Consider the following 21,160-nt stretch of genomic DNA (forward strand, 5'->3'; position numbering starts at 1 on the left):
CTCTTGTGAAAAAGATTCTTTGTAGGAGTTCCATTTCCATCCATTTAATTGTGTTCTCGTGCGCAACCGTTAAGCAAAGAACTGATACTCTAGAGAATGACAGGTGGTCTGAAATAAAATTTAAAAAAAAACCATTACGACCAAGGTAAAGAGGTCTCTTGAAGCGCAGTCTTTATCACATGTATATAAAAATTTGATTTAGCTCTCAAGAGCGAGAGCGCTTTTCACAATTTTATTACAGTCTCAAACTGAGACAAATTCGAGCGCTGAATGTTTTGGATTTCTGCATGGTCTTTATAGGGAACCAAACCTGGAGCGAAAAGGGAAATTAGCACAGCGACTCGATGATTTCTTTCATTAACCAGAAGCTCGTTTACAAAAAATCACAAAAGAGTCGTGAATAAATTATAATATATCGTGAAAAAAAAAAGTTTTAAATGATAAAAGAGCTTTTTTTTTCAATTATATTATAGCGAATCCATATATATGTGGTTTTCACATTAGCGCTTTACCATTCAAAATTCACCAATGAAAAGTGTTTGATTAAGGCTTTCTGAACAATTCCATACCACCTGGAATTCATCAAGATGAGAACAGAGATCTTCTAAAAGACTTTTGATTGAACAGAATTGAAAGGCAACACAGTTGTTCCCCGGAACGAAGCTCTAATGTGTTTGTTTTTCTCAGCTCTTGTGTTTCTCGAACTATCGGAATTTGAATTCAATTTGTAATTTTTTAAGAGCTTTTTCGTTTTTGGATTTACTGGTGAAATCCTGAGGCTTTCTGCTCCGAACAACCGTCCTCCTTTCAAGAATGAATGATTTATTACGAAACAACAGCAACTTCAAGTATTCCAAAAAAACTGCCAGAAACATCCTTGTCATTGTATTTGTTTATGGCATACAAGAACTTCTGAGAACCCAATTCTTCAGGTTAGTGTAAAACAAACTATAGGATTCTGACTTTTTGAGGATTTAAACTATCAATTCCAGACAAGTATTTTTTTTTCACTTTAAATCTAATGAGTTAGAAATTATTCATGAAATTTGGCGGTTTTCTCTTCAACAAGAAGCACCGTTATTGTCGAATTTTTGACCTTAAAATTTTTGGACACATTTTTGCACTTAAATTTTCTTCAATCAATATAACCGTTAGTAATACATTGACTTTGGAATTTAAAGTATTTTTTTCTTTTCAACAAGTCTATAAAGGACATTTCTTTCCACTGAACAGAAGAATGTATGATTCGGAAATTGTAATTTAGACAAATGGAATCAAACAAATCGTATAAGTGAAAGTTAATTGTTTTAATATCATGTGGTTCGAAATTTCAAATTATTTTTTTCCTCTTTTTAATTACACGGTTTTGAAAAAAATTCTTTTCTACAAGCAATGAAAGAGATAGATGAGAATTTAAGATTGTAATTCAGAGCAAAAAGTAGTATTTTAGAAGGACAAATATTTGATAAATCAAACTAATATAATATTGCTTTAATGAAATGATTTGTTGAATCAGACCTGCCATATATTTTATTAATGTGAGTAAAATATTAAACTATAAAATATTACGTCTTGATTCAAAAATTAACTGGTTTATAATACACTCAACAAAATTACACGATTCCGATTGGACAAGAGGAGTACAATTAAATCCCAAATTGTACTCTGTAGAGTCCCAATTCAATTTGAGTGCTCAATGTTGTTGAGTGTATTATTTTTAAAAAATTCCACAATTTTCTCGTACTATTCGGAATCTAAAGATATACGTGATGTTTCAAAAGTTCTCAAATTGGACTCGATCGCCTAAAAGGCTCGTCCAATTTTGAAAACTTTCAAAACATCACTCGTACCTATAAATTCCGAATTGTACATACATACATCATTCATTTGTTAATGCAGGTTAAATTCAAGGCAGCTGAAGCTGATGTGGACCTGCTAAATTACTATTACAACAAAAGAAATATAATATACCAAGCTAAACTAGAATACTCGAGATCGTGCGATTTCCTATACTAATTTCCTGCTTATATCAGTAATAATGTACAATAATATTCATAATAATAATATACTTTAATGGCTGCTTTGGTATTTTAGATGTCCGTGCAAAAACTATGCTCTCTACAGCTTCATTATGGTAGCAGCTCCTATGTTTTTCCTTCTTGGCATTGGATTCAGCTCAAGTGATGGCTACTGGTCTATCGTTTCCCGACGAAAACATATTACAAACAACAAACTTCGACTCAACTACTGCCTGAGGTCCCTGCCAAGTCTGTTTGAGCCGTTCTTGCCAGCGGCTGCTTTTATTGTATTCGTTTTGATGAGAGGGGAATACTACGCATGTGCGAAAATTGGAGGACGAGACGGTACATGTTTGGCCAAGCAGGGACTGGAACAAAATTTAAAGGTAATTGATATATATATAGCCGCCATCTTGGTTGACAATAACAAAGCATTCCTAATTAGCTTCTCTCGTTAGATCAAACTAACAGGACGGTATTTTCATTGTTATTTATAGATCTCAAGGGATCTTGAGTCACATGGTTGCACGTACACTGGTTAGGAAGATTCTAGTGCATGAAACCATAATATATTAACTTCTAAATATTAACATATTTAAACGATAGGAAACACAAGAATTTGCTCAATTTAGTACAATCTAGTCTTAATACTTTATAATCCTTTTTGATGAGTTTATTGTGTTCTGATTTTTAAATTTCATAAAGTTTATTTTGTTGTGCTATTTAGTCTTTCATAAGGCTGCGTTCATAATGTATGGCAGGGGGGGGGGGCAGGTGAAAATTTGAAATGTCCAGAATAATTCTTAACACCCCTCCTTAAAGTCATGCAAAAAAATACGATCCCCCCTAAGCAAGGCTTGTAGCTTCTTCCAAAAATTGTGCATCCCCCCATTTTTCTGATAAACAGTTGCCCATCCCACCGTTCTTCCTACCAACATTTTCCCGTTCCCCCTCAATTTCACCTGACCACCCCCTCCCCCCCCTCTGCCATACATCATGAACGCAGACTAAGTTTTATGAGATATACGAACACATTGAACCCTTCTCAAAAGGATATTTTATGCGAGGTCAACATGGAAATACAAAAGAAATCGCCATTTTTTCAATGGCATTTCTATTGCATTTTTATGGTAGCTAATTTTAAGAGGGGTGCATTAATGAAATCAAACTTAAAACTTGTTTTCAGACAACAGCTCAAGAAATAGCAAAATTCAACACTCAATCTCAACTTCTTGGCTGTGGCATTCTCGCTGGAATCACAATATTCGCTGTGGGAATTCTTTTCATTCGTAACTGCTGCTTCGAAAGTGATGTCATTCCTGGCAGCGAGGAGTTTCGCTTCATGGAAAACCAAGTATTTTTTGCTGCTTTCAGAGACAAAATGAAGGATGCCATTGAGAGTGAAGTGAAGAGAGATATGGAGGAAGCGTTTGACGGGATGAACAACGAACGACAAGATGCAGAAAGCGTCTTCAGAAAAGCAAGAGATCAGATCTACCAGAAGAAATCCTTGAAAAAGGTTGGGGAATTTTCAAGGCTCAACTTTCATGAAGATGGTCATTCCTCTCCTAGAGTTGCTGACTCGAGCTTTTGAAGAGCTCGAGCCCGCGGAAGGGAGGGACGGGGAAGGGAGTGTCTTTAAAATCGATCCCAGAATTTTCTTTTTTTTCTTTTCTTTCTTTTGCTACCTTTTTTTTTTTTTTTTTTTTTTTTTTTTTTGCATTCATCCTACACCATCTCTTTGATACGACCAAAACTGTTACCTAAAACATACCCCCTTAGTAAATCCCGACCTTATTAATCCGACCACGACCTTATTAATCCGAACATGATAAACCTTTATATTACGACCGTTCTAGTAAGATAATCCAGGCAGTCCTCAATACGAATAACACTATTGAATTGCAAACTTGAAAATACGACCGCCTTAGTAAGCCACGACCTTATTAACCCGAACATGATGAACATTTATATTACGACCATTGAATAAGAAAACCTTTATTACAACGACCACTTAATTCAGTCTAACATGACAATAGTACTAATAATGCGAACATACCTTCATTCATCTCATGTCATCGACTTGTTTTTTTTTTCCAGCCGTATGAGTATGACCAGATGAAAACACGTCAAGCATAGGACACTTCACATCGACCTATGTTCATTTTTCAATCTCACTAGAGGAAACACTTACTTCCTGCATGAAGTCATTATGACTTCCGGTTTCGAAATATTTTGTAACCTTTACAAATTTGCATGCTCATCACATTTTTATTTTATTTCATCAATTATATATTATTATTATTGTTATTATTTCATTTACGAACCAAGAAGCAAACGAACATCTTGGATTTGCACAAAGCTACGCTTGATCAAAATTTCTCTACGCTCATTTTTCCAACCTTCGTTGCTCGGACGTATACTTCGAATTCCGGTTACGACTGCTTTCCGAGAGTTTTGGCGGGAAAAAGAACTTTATCAGCTAGCGTACATGCGGCTGGTTTCCAACTTCGCGCCAAAATGAATCAGCCAATTAAACTAAAGCAGAAAGTCATAAAGTAACATCATATAACTTGAATGCAGTCTACTCAAGAATAACCGTCCATTATCTTTTAAAATATATAATGGAACTAGTTTAATTTCAAAGTCGTTCTCAGTCAAAACGTGTTCTACGTACTTTTCTTATTTGGTATATGAAAATCTGAATTATTCTATTTGAAGGTTGAAAGCGATTGATAAACAAGCAGTCTTTTTGAGGGGTAGTTATTTTAATATACAATGAGTGAAGCTAAAGACAAAATGGAGCTCATGAATTTTTTATATAAATTGGCGGTTATTGTCTGATGGAATATTCTTAATGTCTAGCATTATTTTATCATATATTCCACTAAACTTGTTTTTTTTTTTTTTTTGTGTTATATAAGGCTAGTTAATCGTAGTAAGTGTTCAAGATGGCACCTATAAGTAAAGAAAGATGGTACCTATAAGTAAAGAAATAAAAACGAGCGAATGAATCAGGAACGAATGAAGGAATGAAGAAAAGAAGTAAATAAGGAGAAAATGAATGAATGAACGAACGAACGAACGAACGAACGAACGAAGCAGAGTAATGTTTCTGTCATTAAGTATAAATATCTAGATGCATCTTCAATTAAAGAAGGAAGAAAATGCCAAAGGAATAATGGAAGGAAATTATAAATAAAAGGGAAAAAAAAGCTGAGATGAATGAATCAAAATAATCAAGTTTCAAAGTCAATTGAACAGTGGTCAGTCGCATCAATACAGATGGGCACTCATTTAACAAGGAATGATAAAGACTAAGCACTCGTCTAAGTGGACTTCAATAATTCAGCATCGGAACAGACTTTTTCAGACTGAATTTTTAAGTTGGTTAAGTACAGTACAAATGTTAAAAGATTTATATTGACAATAAAGAGACATTCCTAATGTCCTAATTCATCTGGTATTTTATCCAACTTCATTTCAAAAGATGCAGCAAAAGGTAGAGTGAAATGGATTATGAATTGAAGAGGTCTATAAGATTTAGTACACCAATTAATAGCCCGCATTTGAAGCAACTGACCTATGACTTGTCTCCGGCTCCAACCAACCCCCCACTCACCTACCTATCTACCAACCAACCTACCCACCCATCCAACCACCATCCCACCTAACCAACCAACCTTAAAACAAAAGAAAACGGACTTGAAATCGCATTGAAACCAGACATGTTTTTTTACTCTGCATGTAATCGTAGAGTTCCCATTACGATATCATATAGTAATACAAGTAACCATTTAGGATAATCGATTCAGTTACTCTTCCAGCCAATCATGCGCGTACGAAATCCGCCCGGGGGAGGGGGGACTCCGGGAAAAAAGTACCGGAGATGCTCGTCGGAAATTTTCAAAAAGACCCCTAAAAGATACCGGAAGTCTTTAAAAAAGGGCGTGGCTGAATAATTTTTAACCCCTAAGAGATACCACAATGAATAATATTTTATTTTTTTTATAAAAAGTGCCCCCGGGGGAAATCCGTTCAAATCTAAAACCCTTTTCACTAACTTGGACATTGCTATATATATTGTTCCTTCATAGTTAACAAACAAGCAAAAATATGAACAAGAAACAAATGAGCATAGAGCATAGATATGGGATAGGCTAAGTTTCTTTGTCCATAATATGTCATATCTCTAGTTAATGTGACAACCAGCTTTTTTAACAAGACATTCCATGACTTTTAAGAGCTCTTAATGGAAATATAAACAAGAAACAAATGAGAGCATAGATATGGGATAGGCTAAGTTTCTTGTTCATAATATGTGATATCTCTAGTTGACGTGACAACCAGCTTTTTTAACCAGACATTCCATGACATTTAAGAGCTCTTAGTGGTGGCTGTTCTAATGCACTGGATCTCTTTAAAGCACTTATGGAAAGCTTTAATTAAATGGTTTTTAGAAATAATTGCCAAGTACGTGACACTGCTACCAGCGTTTATCGAAAATGAATTGTCTTAAGTAACTAGTTTTTTCCATTTCGCTTATTTCATCCTTTCATCCTTTTTGATATATTCTTCGTAATTTTTTTATTTTTATTTTTTGCTTATTACTTGATTTTTTTTTCTTCCCTCCCATTCTTGTACATTCTTTGTTTCTAATTTTCTTTCTTTATATCTTTCTTTTTCGACCTGTTTTTATTCTATAAATGTCGCTAATTTAATTTCCCATCATTATATTATTTTACCAAAACAAAAATATCGAAAAATTAATACTTTTACGAAACTGCACAAAGTTTACTTTGCAAAACAGAAGTTAGTTTGGCAAATATTTATTTGCTTGCTTATTATACAAGTAAAGAAAGGTTGTCATATTTTGCTAAGCATTTTCCCCTTTTTTTACTTTTAAATTAGCTGGACGTAATCTTGAATAAGTTCAATTTTAATTACTTCCTCTAAAAAGCCACTAAAATTACCTAAGAACGCCTACTTCAACGGATTTACCGCCTCCCAGATAATACATCTTGTTCGATATCCGAAAAAGAAATTCAAAACAAGTTGTTCTAGATTATTTGTGGTTTTGTGAGCAAGATTAAAGAGGGCAAATTTAAATGTATAATTTGTGGCGCAGGTGACGAGCATGCGCAGTGGAGTAGAATTCTTCAGTGTTTTGAAGTGTGAGTAGTTGAGCAAAACAAAGAAATCCTGCAGGAGTAAAAGAGGGAAGGAGAAGTTAACATGGAAAACTATCCTAATAACACGCCCAGAAGATCAATATTCAGGGACCTTCTCATAGGCAACGAACGGTAAACTTCATGTTTAAATTCTAGTGCTTTTTTCTGCCATGCATTCTTGTTGTTTAACCATTTATTTATATCGGGACCGACTTCTGGCATCAAAAATTATATCATAATATCAGTCATAATTGCCTTGTCGAAATAGTTTTAATTTCAAGTATATTCCCAGTGTTTTCTATTTGTATTTTTCAATATAATTCTTTGCTGTTGCTTCGTTTGCTTAATTCTTCGAAGTCAGATGTAAAAGATATTATTACGAGCTACGATTTGTGGTTAGGAAATTTTCTTTTAGCTACAGAGCAAGATTCAAGTTCAAACCTCAGAGAACGCGACTTCTGTTCAAAAAATCTAACCACAGATCGCTTCCTCAGATTCAATCTCTATTATGCTGTAAATAATCCCTTGACTATGACTGCTAGCGCTGTTTCCCAATCGAGATAATTCTGATAATAAGAATTCGATTCGGTGGCTAGTTATCCGCTCTCTATGGAATTCTCATTGGACTGAGTGCCCGAGACTGTCCCGTTGTATTCATTCCTATCCTAGATTAAGAAATTTGTACTTGGATCTCTTTTACACATTTTCAAGAATCATTTACACAAATATGACACATCTTTTCTTTGTTATTACAATGCTTTCATTCATGACTTTCATAGATTTAGAACATTCTTAGATTGAAATGTTTTTCTATGTTTGTATTGCTATTCTTTGCCATAATAGTGTTACGGCCTTATTAAATGTTTCCACTAAGAAAAAATAATTTCAGAAACACTTACCGCGAGAAAAATATGCAAATATTCACTTCTATTTCCTGCGTAACTGTGAATTTTCATTCATTGGCCGAAAAACAAAAGAATATTTTCTTGCTACTGTCGGGGAGTCTACCAATTGAAAAATGTCAACAAATTCAACTTAATCAAGAACAACGTTCTTGTCTTTTGACATTTCATTACCTAATTTTAATTCAAAATAATAAAAGCAGATATTTTTGCCTTCTTTTAGTAACCTAGTAAAGGATGTTCCCATTTCTTAATTCTTTGGTTAGCTGAATAGTTAATGAAAAAGCTGCATACAATCATTGCCCTTATGACGAACCATCGTCTAAAGCTTGGAATTGAATGCTTCTTTTCAACATTTGCTGCCTAAGACTTAAATTACTATACATGTTAAAAAGTACATGAAATAGCAGAACTCTTTTTTGTACGGTAAGTCGGAAATGATCCTTAGATTAACAAGTCGAAGTTGAATTCTCATTAGCTTTTAAGGAGCCCTACTAACTTAAGCAATTATCGTTTAACGCCACAAGGGCATAAATTTTTTCGATAATTAAAAATAATAAAAAAAAAAAAATACATTGAATCTAATTTTACGAAAATATATACTTTCAAGTTGGATGGAAAACTTTTTCATTTTTCTGTCCAAACCGATTCTAATATATTTTTCAAAAAGAATTCAAAATTTTTGTTTTCTTATATAATTATCTCGCTTTTACTCGTATTCTTATCATTTATTAATGCAAAGTTCCCTGGACCGGATAGCGCAGACAAAACCATTTATCTATTCAATTCTTTAAGTTATAAGCATTAATGAGTTAAAACTACTATCATATGCATCTCAAAGATAGTCATTTTATTTTAATTTTATTTTATCGTTTAAAATTTTGTCTCAGTACTCTAGAATATTTAACTTTATATTATTTTATTTTTGAGCTCCTAATTCAAAGGCTTGCACCCCCTTCAAAGTAGAGTTATATTTTCGTTTACGAGACGTATTTATTAGTATATATTTAATATTTATGATTATGTCAACCTTGGACTTCTAGTGTTTATTACCCGTTTTGCAAAAACTCGAATGCCACCCGCAAGCGATGTTATAAACTTTTTTTTTCTTCTTCTTCATTTTAAGAGGAATTTTTTTTTCAATAATGAGCAATAATGGCAAAAACTGGCGCCAAAAACTAGACTTTCGTATGAGATTTGGTCCCAATTTTCGTTTTGGGTTAACACTTTGATTCCACTTTCATCGGTCATCTCCACTTCCAAACAAGTTAAACTTTCTAAATAACAAGATTTTAGCCTTGTACAACAGCCTTTCTTCAAGAGAATATTTTTTGGCGCTCACTGCAGGAAAACGAGGGGTTCTCTCTTAATTGTAATTTTTTTCAAGGTTAGAGCACTCGCACGATTCATGGACTTTCCATCAATGTGGGTATGCCCTGACTTATAGATCAGGCGCCTAGAGGCTCTGAATTAGATCAGCCCTGGGGTTGGTGACATATTTATTAATATCCCAATGGATTGTACACTCGCCTCTAAACTTACTCTAGGGTCGAGAGCCTCAATTGCTAGGCTCACCATTATGTGTGACTAGAGTTTGTTATGGTAGGCCTCCCCTTTGCTTCAAGGGTTTACCTCCAGGCTCTCCAGTTTTCATCCCTCCTTAAAGCCTAGCACGCTAAATTCCAATTCCGGCTATTTGGGTATAAACTTTCTTATGGTCTATCGCTACGAATCCTGCGCCCTGATTGGCTGAGTGGAGAAAAGAAGCGTTTTTGAAAACCAAAGCGAAGCAAAAATAAATTATTTTTTCGATCTAAGTTCAACATTCTTTTAATTCATTTATTTGACCTATTGGTAGGTTTATAACAAACAATAATCTTGTCCTCATGGTCTACCGGTCGATCTCATTTGGCGTCCGCTCCATGGTCTATTGAGTCGTAGACCATGAGGGATGCGGGTCTCATTGTTAAATATAGCCGTTTTCCGCCGAACGGCTATTCAAAACAAATTTTATGAAGACTTTTTAATGTAAGACGTCGCGTGCAATTCCCCTAAAATGTGAGATTATGCATTGTTTTGCCTTTGGTAACATTTCGCAACAACCACAACGCCGACGACAACAACAGCAACAACAACAACAATGATGTATTACTTATTATCATAGTTTATTGGGTATAACAGAAACTACAAAAACCCTTGAAACTAACGATGAACTAGTCAACCAATAATAATAAATGGTTTTACTCCGATGAAGGACTAACGTCCGAAACGTCAGTTTCATTTTTACATACCATACGGTGTTACAAATTATCTATCTATCAACTGCAATAATAATAAACATAACAAAAAAACAAAAAAAAAAAAAAAAAAAGAAAAAGATAATCACCATTTAACATACTTTTCGAGGTAAGAGGATTTGTGATTTTAAAGTAGTAAAAATGATAACTTCTAATTTCTCCCCAGCTGTGGCAAAATGAGTGTTCTCTTGGTTGCCATAGCAAACAGACTCAAACACTAGCCTAAGGAAATCGGCTTTCTCAATGATATTAATTGACCAAACCGTTTTTATTGTAATTCTGAGAGGGCATAGGTGAAATTCGTTAAAAATAACGGAAAACTATACGGAAAACGATCCGAATACAAGTAAAATCATTAAGAATCTATATGTTACGTTTAAAATTTTCCTACAGCTGCCCTATCAGATAAGATAAATTTTACATGAAAATAACTTTGAATATATCACAATATATAATATTGGTCGTTTTAAAAAAAGCTAAAATGATATGAATTTTTTTCTTTTACGATCATGTCAGATATACTTTGACTGTATTCCTAGTTTGTCCAATAGTATTGCATGTTGGTTAGTATTTGCTGTATGATTGACAGCTGTCATTCTACTTGTTCACGCAACAGTACATGATTTCAGCAAATCTTCAGATAAAAATAACTATTCCTCGTTTATTCAGTTTTATGGTAAAATATTCATAAACGTCGAAGGGCTTGACTCCTGCTGTCAACATAAAATATTCTTTGTCCTTTCGAAGTTCGTATTCAAGAAAAGCTTCATTTCATCGTTCAAGAGGCGCTGAGGATCGTATTCCGATCGAATTCAGGAACCAAGATGTTTCGAGAAAGGTACTTAGACCGTGTGTACATAACATTCTTTGTCGGGTATAAGTAAATATCGTCATATATATTTACCTCGTTTATATTATACTATTTACTATACTATTTCATTTCCCGAAGGAATAGATTAAAAGAGCTTATTACTTACAGCTAGCTTATGGACTTTTTCATTCCAAGAAAAAATATCAATATTAGGCGAAGGAGAATGCTTGAGATTTTTTGAAGGGTATATTTTTTAAGGCGTCGAACGCTAAATACATAATTTAAAGTTTTGTATTTGCAATTTGCATTTTTTATGGAAGTGTTGGTAAAGACCTGCAGATAAAATATTACTGTTTTTACGACATAATTTATTCATTATTTTTAAGTTTAGTTTTCATTGATAAATAGCCAGTTATATACACATAGTATTTCGGGTGATGATGATGATCGATGTTGTTGTTAACGCACAGGCAGGCAACCCAAGCTCACTACAGTTATAAGCGAATGTATGGTGATTTAAAATTTGCCGTACTATATTTGAAAAAACGTGAATAAAAAAATTCCAACACTTAGAAATAATGACAAGGTAGGCTTCACATGAGCACGAAGGAACAGTTTACCAATAAATCTGTGTGATTCAATTGGATCTAGCTAAAGTTACGAACTTGCAGTCCTCCCTTAAACTTTAAAAAGTTGTGTGTGCCAGTTGCCTGTGGTTAATGATGATCGATGGTGATGTTGATGGTGATGATGATGATGATGATGGTGATGATGATGATGATGATGATGATGATGATGATGATAGTGATGATGATGATGATGATGGTGATAATAATGACGTGATGATTATGATATATGATGATGATTTTGATGATGCATCTAATCGCAATGTTGCCAAAAATGCTGAATCTGTTAAGTAAGAGTTAATTACCGAGAACGGAGGCAATAATATACATCCCGAGGGCCCGCCGCAGGCCCAAGGGATGTATAGGCTTATTGCCGACGTTCGAGGTAATTAAGTATTTTATTTATCAATTGAGAAGGTTTTCTGTCAAATGTTGCTTCATTATAAATGCGAACGGTCTATATATAGTTATTTATTCGGGTTAATAACTATATATTGATCTCGCATTTATAATGAGGATTATAACAAAAATAAAGCCTTGTGAATAACAAAGAAAACCGTGTCAATTGAGAAATAAATGTATATATAAATACAAAAATTTCAAATGATGCGTGATGGAGATAATAGAAAATACTTTTCTATTTTATCGCTATGACAAACATTGGGCGCGTAGATTCCAAATAATAGCTGCTCACTTAACTCGTTTCATATTGAGTTCCGGCTTAAACAATATTTGATAGCCGACAGTCTTTGAACGTGACGTTTTGATCTTTATTAAAAATGCCTGTGTCTACAAACATATCGTATTGTATGTCTTAGTCCGTGCGGTACAATAATTAGATTCCTCTAGGATGTTGGTTAACTAAATTACCCCGGGGGATCTCTTTTTTTCAAATGGGGAAGGTGTGATCGGCGCTCGATTTTGAAAATGACCCCTAAAAGGTACGCAACCCCAACCGGGTTAAATTAATGCTAGAGAGTGAACACTAGATGCGATGTTGGGCACAGTGCCGGATAGAGTTTCAAGCTTTATCGAACCTTTAAAACAACCTCTGGATTGATCTATCTAGGGTACGACTATTCAAATCGAGAGAGAAACCTCACAAACTCTACTAACACGTGATAGGAAGTCTGGAAATCAAACCTCGACCCCAGAGGGGAGAGGCAAATGCAATACGATTTACACCAACCACAGGTAGCCCAAGCTTGGTGGGGGAAAAAATCCTTAAAACGAGCTAAATTCAAAAAATAACTACACAGAGCGAAAGAAGTGCTATTTCTCAATGATCGGGTAAAATGTCGAGGCTTTATTTCACGTTTCAATGATTTTATTGAAATTTTTGATGAATCCCCATACATTTTCTTATAAAATGACACCACAGAAACCAAGCTTGGGCTACCTGTGCACCAACCTTGATTGTAAACTTGCTTGAAGTGTGCGCATGCACAGCAATTGTGCACAATACAGCTATTGGGCGCATTTGCGCATTATTTTGGGACGCTAAACGTAGAGGAATTAATTCTTTTATGATATGCATAGATTTGGGTTATTTTTTTACTGAATTGATTTTTGTTAATTTTTTTAAAAGTGGGAGCCCAGGGCGTCAAAGACAAACTCCGTCACTATCACTCATGATCTAATGTGCAATCAAGAACAATACCAATTGCAAATTGCCACCAATTAGTCTAAGTATCAATCAGCCATTAAGTCCAAATCAAAACAATCTTCAAATTTGTCCTTAAAAAGTCGTAGCAAGAGAAAAAATAACCATCATATTTTCTCTTGGTCTTAGCCTTTCCCACATTTTCCCACATATGGCGTAAACGTGATTATTATTCCCCGTTTATGGTAAAACAGGTAAGGAATCACAAAAAAAATCCACAATCATCTTCCGCTAATCAAAGCATCCCAAAGAATCTTGAAATTAATCAGGTGATCAAAATTCGCGAAAACTCCATCTAAGAATCATGCAGTTATAAGTAGAAAATAATGAAGAAACAAATGATTCATCCTTCTGAGAATATTTGAAAGATAACAAGCCATGTCGTGCCAAAAGCTATCAATTATTAAATCTTCCTAAAGCTAAAAAACTTAAGTATAATCTTTTATTTATTTTGGGAAAATGTTTTTCTGTTTTTGAATTTGTCTATAGATTACACTTAAATTATATAATATTACTATTTTTTCTCTGTTTTTAATCAGTCAAGTCCCTAGTTATATTTTAGTTAATTCCTGACGTTATCATACGTAGCAGCGAGGTTTTGACAATAAAAATCAATCAAAAACATGATATTGTGGTTTTATCGCTGTAACTGATATCATCGCGACCAACACTACTTCATTGTTATCGATGTCTAAAAACAAAACAAATAATTCTTAATGCTATTTTCGGCGATGAAAAAATTTTCCTATTCCTATGACGAAAAACTGATGAAAAAAAGCTTCTATTAAATCGATGTTTTTTTTGGTCAAAACTCTACTGAATCACAGAAAAACAGATTTAATGCTAAATGTTTTTTTACGATTTATAACTACAATCGTTTTGCTTTGTTTTATATTAACTTTCGATCGGAAAATTACCTGAATAATGACCTCTTTTTTCTTTTCAAAAAAGGATGACTTTCCATCCTTGCCGGCCATTTATATATTTCGATTGAGTTGAACTTAATTTATTCCTAAGCTCCAAGCACCTGTCATTTAGTTGTTTTTACGTTTCTGATTGGTTACCAGACTACGCAAGGTCTTTTCGTTGGCCGCGTCTAGTAAACGCGGGTTTCAGCTGCTCGCCTCATTTACATATATAATTTATGCATACGACAGTAAGTTTTAGAAAGAGAAAAGTCAGGTTTGACTGAGAATGGCGAATAGTGGACGATCTACAGGGAATCGGACTGCGTTTGGTGTTCCAAGGTTATTTCCTCCTCTTCCACATCAGCTAGCTAACCATCCAAGGTACCTAAGTAAATCTAAAATTTAGTGTCGTGAAAATGCGTGAACTTTCTTCATGCGAGATATATCCGTGTAACCTGTAATTCATACCTTGTTTACCTTTATTTTGCAATAGGATTGCTAGATTTTCAGGAAATTTGGCCCTCCAAAACTCATAAAAATTACGAGATTTTTTGAAGCGTTTTCCCATCCGACCTCAGAAGCCGATAGCATAATTTGTTTGGCGCTTTTGAGTAAAATTAAAACCGAATATCAGGAAACCTAACATGAATTGAGTGTCAGAAATAAACATGGATCTTGCTGGCGATTCATAAATTGTTAACTTAAAATAATTTTATTCCTTCAAAATGTCAAACTGAGGGAGAATCGATTGAAATACCTCAAATCGGATGATGAAATGCAAATTGTCAAATGAAAATGTCCGGCATTTTTACAGCATTTGCGTATTTTTGTTTATCAACATCATTAACGATTTCTCCTTAATGTTTTCGCGATCCGTTCTTTCATTTTGCACTGCCTATATTTATCGCTACTTTACTGCTTTAAGAGCTCTATGCCTTTCAGTGTTAATTGTTCGTGGAATTTCGATCAGTTATAGACCAAAATCTCTATCGTAAGAAGGGACTTGAATGATAGTGCTAAAATTGAAAGCTTGAGAATTTAAGTTCTTCTTTTTTCGTATTAAGTCTAACTTGAAAAATTTGTTTACTTTTACAGTTAGTAATTATAACCATCAGGAAATACAGACTTTCTTCTAGAAGTCGCTGCCAATATATTTTTAGCTAATTTTTCATTTCTTCGAGGGAGAATTTCTGGTTATTATGCGAATTAGAGCTTCGTTTACTAAATAGATTTTGGTTGTAAATGTATGCCAAATTGATATCATACACTGTTGGGATAAATTATGAAGCAAAATTCAATATTTAGAAGACATTAAACGTTAAGAACTGCAGTACTGCAGAGAGTGTTTTAAGTATATTTAGTTGACCAAACGTTTACTCGATACATAGTTTCAGTTCCTAGTTCGTAGTAAAATCTCGTTCGCTTTGAGAATTTTGTGAAATAGAAATAAAACGAAAGATCAACACCTCGAATAATACTGATATGTTAATTGTTTGATACTTTTAACCCAAAAAAGATGGCAAATGTTTACCAAGTGGATCAGTCGTCCGTCTACGAAAATGAATCGAAATATTGCATTATTCTAGAGCATCCGCTGTCACTGACCAGGGATACTGAAAACCCATCGCTTTTATTTCATAAACTAAAGAAAAAATCGAAAAAATAATTGACGCAACGGAAAGTAAATTTTAAACTGTGTTCAAGATAGCGAAGCTTGAATATTCTTGTGTTAATCGTATTGAACTCTTTCAAAACCTAATTCAATATGGGCACCTTTTTATTTATTCGATTAACGTTGCTATAGTGACACATGGTTTTACGCATCTCCATAGTAACGAAAATATACTCGCATTTCTTCGTTATCTTCACCTTAGTATCGGGTGCGTCTGGTACTTTGATTTTCGTATCTTTTAAGTTATAATTTAGCTATCTCTCTCTCTCTCTCTTTTTTTTTTCTATAAATTGCATATGATTCATGATTTTTAACGATAAATTTAATGTAGAATATTTAAAACCCGAGCAACAGATTAACAGCAGTCATAAGCCTAATTTTTGACATTTGGTCGATTTTGACAAGTTTCAATGCATAAAAACGCTGTACGAAGGAATGATTAACAATTATTCGCCGAAGGCGAAGTGAATATCGGGAAATAATAACCGAAACGAAGTTGAGGTTATTATTCCCGATATTCACTGAGCCTGAGATGAATAATTTTTTTTAGTAAAAAATCACAGGTGATTCTTTCAAAAAATGAAGAAAAAAAAGAAGATAAAAGACACATTTTTTCCTGGTAACAGCAACAAAGCGGTTGGCCGCCATTTTGTATTATCGCTGGAGGTGATTATCGTGTGATAATCTGAGTTTCTCGACCAATCAGGCGCGAGATTTTCAATAATCAGCCTGTATACTTATACTAAAGATTAATAATTTTGAATTGAATGAAAATTTAAGGAAATGGAAAGAGAACCGTTTGTTCCATTTGACTTTTTAGACACTTGGTTCAAAACACCTTAAGAAAATGTAAACGACTTGAAACTCATTATGAGAAAGTCTGAACGCAACCTTAACTTCCCCTTTCTCAGGGATAGACAGTGTTTTCATCTAAGTGCAATGACTAATTGGACGCTGCTGCTCTTTAAATTTTAATGAGCTAAAAGTTCATTTAGGATTAGCAGACTTGGTAAAACAAACTGTCTGTGATCTGAAAATGCAAGACAATCTAAATTTATAAAGTAATATTACAGTAGTAATTATGTAGGTCAGACTTACAGCCACGACTATAAAACTGTATAGATTAGACAAACGACATTCTTTTAAAAGATGGGTTTAATTTTACGACTTTGACAAGTTTACCTTTTCCACTTTATATCACAGTGGTGTAGCCCACACTTCGAGGCATCTATATTCATTGTCATTTCTATTTTTTCCTGTTTTCAACGGTAACGGTCGGGAAATCCTATGATGCATTTTTCCCCCATTTCTTGTGCTTCTGTTGCGTCGAGCGTATCTTTACATTGAAATAAGAACTCTTGTGCTATGTTTGTACTTGTGTGGTTAGCGAAAACCAGATATTTCTATAGCGTAGCTTTTTCTGAGACGTAAAAGATTGATAAGGGGATTGTGAGCAGGCTAGATCTTCACAATTTTGTATTAATCAGTATTGATTAAGCGTCGTCTTACAGTATAAGGAGCTAATAGCGGAAACAAAATAAGAAAGGAAGAAGAAGAAAGAAAGAAGTGGAAGGAAGGAAAGCAGGAAGGAATGGAAGGAGGGGGAAAATAAAACTAGAGTGTAGACTGGTTCATCGTTCAACTCCCCTCTCCTCGCTACTTCCCTCCCTCCCTCCCTCCCTCCCTCCCTCCCTCCCTCCTTAATTCCTGTCCTTCGCTAATTGTCCTAATAAATACGACAAGCTTTTCAAGTGAAACCAATGTCATAACTTATTTACCATCGACAACGATGAAACTCTTAGTCTTTTTTCCCTAGTCTACAGTCAGCTGTCTAAGAGCTTAAGCAATTTGTAATTGCGGTCTTTAGACACAAATATTCGATAATGAAAATAGACTTGCCTTGAGCAGCACGCCATTAACTAGTCAGTATGCGATCAATAATAAATGTCAAAATCATAAACCTTTAATCCTATAGATATCAAGAAGATCGATGAGCTGAAATCGTAGAGATTACTCTTTCAGAGTCGCCATGATTCTATTCACGAAACTAGCGATTAGAACTTACGTCGCTTAAGACAACTATATATCATGACCGGCTTTTCTCAAGCGGCAGTCATGTTGGCTTATACTAGATTTTTCCCTATACGTACAGCGTTACATCAGGATGCCATGTGCAGGCTTAAAAAGAGATATTTATTCTCTTTGAGGCTTTAGCATTTTGACATAATTTTGAATGTAAGAATTTCTGATTAAACGCGTAGATTTGATAAAACATGAAGTTTTGGCTATAGCCTTGATCAGAAATTCATTATAGGAATTCCGATATCAAGGCTATCCGCACAGATTATAGCCAAAACGTCAGTTTTTATCAAATCTATCCTTGCATTCAAAGCCTAATCATTCTCTTGGGAATAAATAGATTTGTATTCGTTTGTGACCCGTGGGTCATATATATATTTGTTTGTTTGTTTGTATTGTTGTTTTATTGTTTTATTGTCTTTTAATATATAATTTTGTATGTACTAATGATATGCATGGCTATGCTTGGCTAATACTATTAACAATATATCAGCAGCTTTGGCTTTGGTTTGTATTCAGTCGCTTGAATAATTGAAAGAAAATGCTTTTCTACTTTCATTTACGGCGCCATTTTGAAAGGTAACTAAGCCTTAGTATGAAAGTGAGGTTGAGCTCGGCCTTTCGAAAATTGACTCCAGAAAGCGAATATATCATTCCATTATCATTAAATATTTAGAGCAAAAAAGGCCAAGTGATATTAGTTTCAATAATAGCAAGATTGGTTACCAAGCTTCTTATAATAGGCCCGGTTACTAAGCTTGACGTCATCAAATTCATCCAACGACCTGGTTACTTAGCTCATTTACATGCATATATTAATCTTGACTGGCATACCTCACTTTCATCACTAGACCTGGTTACTCAGCTTATTTTCATATCTATAATCTCAGCTGGACTGCCTCGCTTTCATTCATAGACCTGGTTACACAGCTCACCACACACTCACCTTGATTGCCTCGCTTTAATCCACAGACCTCGTAACTTAACTCACCAAACACTCGACTTCACTGCCTCGTTTTGTTTCATTTACCTGGTTACTCATCCTACCACGCACTCACCTTGACTGATTTGCTTCATTTCATAGACCTGGTTAACAGCTAGTTCGTTTTCGTTATAAACAGACTTTGCTCAACTGCCTCAGTTTCGCCCATAGCCATAAGAATAGACCCTTTTCGAGTTCCAAATTACCGCTGTGTTTCTTGATTACAGACTCATTTACTTAGGCTTAGCCTCGAATCAGTGTCTAATTACTCGCAAATACCAACGATAAAGTAAAGAATGCACAACTTTAACAATACGAAGCACTTTGAAACTTGACGGACCTTGACTGGAACACGTGAATATTCTTCACAAAATCGAGGACTAAGCCTGAGTAAATGAGTCTGTAATCAAGAAACACAGTGGTAATTTAAAGCTCGAAACTGGACTATTTAGTTTTGGCTTTTTGGCTTTTTTTTCTATAAAAAGAGACTTGGTAGCCATCTAACAACCTCATTCTCATCCATTAGGCCTGGTTACCATTTTTTCTGATTTCATAAGTTAGCGGCTCGGTTACTGAGTTCAACCGCCTCGTTATCATGTCAAGGTAATTTGGCTGACTTTGATTGCTTCAATTGAGAGAATTCTTTTGCAATTCAAGCGATTGTCTTACAAACCACTTAACTACTCAAACGCTAATTCATTTTTGTTTAGATCTCATAAAGACGTAAATGACAGCTCGGGAAACATGGATGATGCAACGTTAGTGTTTTTATGTTCAGTTATTGTTTTTATTTTGGTTAATTTTTGCATTCCTACTTTCGATATTCCTTCCGAGTGATTGAAAACAGCAATCCAAGATAGATCGAGAATCCAGGAAAATAAGTCAAACATCCAATTGCAATATATTTAAATTTTGCACAGCGGTTCTTCCAATGAAAGCAGAATAGACAAAAAATATTTCTATCTTTTAACTGGAAAAATGTATTTTTTTCTTTTTCGATTATTAGACTTGAATACCTATATTGTTGGTTTTCACAGCCGCCATGTTAGATGAATTTAACAAAAGATTCATCATTAGTCTCTTTTGTTATATCCTCCAACATGGCCGCCGTGTGTTTTGTAATTACATTCTCACTTGGGGATGGCTGAAAACCAGCAACAGTTAAAAAGTGAATACAACTTTTCTCGTGGGTTTTTATAGAACCAGATTCAGATCTGTACGGTATGCGCACAACATGAACCGCCACTAAGACGTTAACCTCTTTACTACTGTACACTTTTTTAAATCCTTAACCGAATTTCAAGTTTTTGACGTGTCAAAAATGGAAAACTGAACGTGCTTAGTTATCAGTTGTTGTAAATTCATCAAACCTTTTGTATTACACATTTCGAGGTTGATTTCAGGCGTTGTAGTGCATCTTGCAAGGGCGTGTGCAGGGTAGGGTTCCAGGGGTTCCGGAGAACCCCTCTTCATGGTAAACAAACTTTTTGAGACATGAACCTTTATTTGCTAAGTTAGTGATAGTCCAACAGCTTGTTCCACTTAATAGGAAACAAAAACTCCTGTATAAATTTGCCGTCGATCGGTGTTGGTCACCTAGTTTTGAATTCAAGAGCCAATCACCATAAGAAATCTGGAACCCCCCCTCTCAAGAGACGTCTGGACACGCCCCTTGTTTGGGACTGTTTTAGGGGACATTTTCAAAATAGTGTCTTTTTCGTCCCTTGAAACAGCCCCACAATGCACCGCAATGTCAACTCGACCCAGTTTTTCTCTTAACCTCGGAATGCCTAATTCCTTTCTATCTATCAATTTTTCATTGGTTGTAATTATGCTTTTATCGACAAAGTCAGTACTAAGTGGTTTCACACATAGCTGATCTCAAAAGTATAGAATCAATCATTTAACATCTAATTATTACTTAATTTCCTGGACACGCCCGGATCTTATATTGCTTAATCACTCGACCCGAATATCGAAAGCAGGTTAATGTATTCATTCATGTGATGCTTAATAATTGTGTTTAAAGTC

The 21,160-nt window shown here is 34.6% G+C and overlaps 2 protein-coding genes across 3 annotated transcripts in view; both read left to right on the forward strand.

Moving 5' to 3' along the window:
- Positions 1-582: 582 nt before the first annotated feature.
- Positions 583-5,477, forward strand: LOC116300788 (uncharacterized). 2 transcript variants are annotated; one of them, XM_031709730.2, is made up of 4 exons: positions 583-932; positions 2,095-2,404; positions 3,205-3,537; positions 4,119-5,477. In XM_031709730.2, exons 1-4 carry the CDS (start codon positions 814-816, stop codon positions 4,155-4,157), a joined length of 801 nt encoding a protein of 266 aa, XP_031565590.2. In that variant the 5' UTR covers positions 583-813; the 3' UTR covers positions 4,158-5,477. The 2 variants fall into 2 exon arrangements, with proteins under 2 accessions (XP_031565590.2, XP_031565589.2); XM_031709729.2 differs by lacking the exon at positions 4,119-5,477 and having other exon boundaries at positions 3,205-3,710.
- A 9,177-nt stretch (positions 5,478-14,654) lies between these two features.
- The window catches only part of LOC116300801 (potassium channel subfamily T member 2), a 31,158-nt gene continuing 24,652 nt past the window's right edge, over positions 14,655-21,160 (forward strand). The window contains exons 1-2 of the mRNA XM_089024899.1: positions 14,655-14,777; positions 19,840-19,887. Coding sequence (XP_088881025.1) covers positions 14,683-14,777; positions 19,840-19,887 — 143 coding nt within the window. The 5' untranslated portion in view covers positions 14,655-14,682. The remainder of the gene's footprint in view (positions 14,778-19,839; positions 19,888-21,160) is intronic.

This window comes from Actinia tenebrosa, unplaced genomic scaffold (assembly GCF_029948245.1).
Source record: "Actinia tenebrosa isolate PJP-AT-01 unplaced genomic scaffold, QUT_ActTen_1.0 PGA_scaffold9__36_contigs__length_13948895, whole genome shotgun sequence".
Taxonomy (NCBI): Eukaryota; Metazoa; Cnidaria; class Anthozoa; order Actiniaria; family Actiniidae; genus Actinia; species Actinia tenebrosa.

Bases quoted from the DNA above. Each gene is read 5' to 3' on its own strand.
- LOC116300788 (XM_031709729.2), top strand. From the start codon at position 814: ATGAATGATTTATTACGAAACAACAGCAACTTCAAGTATTCCAAAAAA. The intron at 933-2,094 runs GTTAGTGTAAAA...TTGGTATTTTAG, and splicing joins CTGAGAACCCAATTCTTCAG to ATGTCCGTGCAAAAACTATG. The intron at 2,405-3,204 runs GTAATTGATATA...ACTTGTTTTCAG, and splicing joins GACTGGAACAAAATTTAAAG to ACAACAGCTCAAGAAATAGC.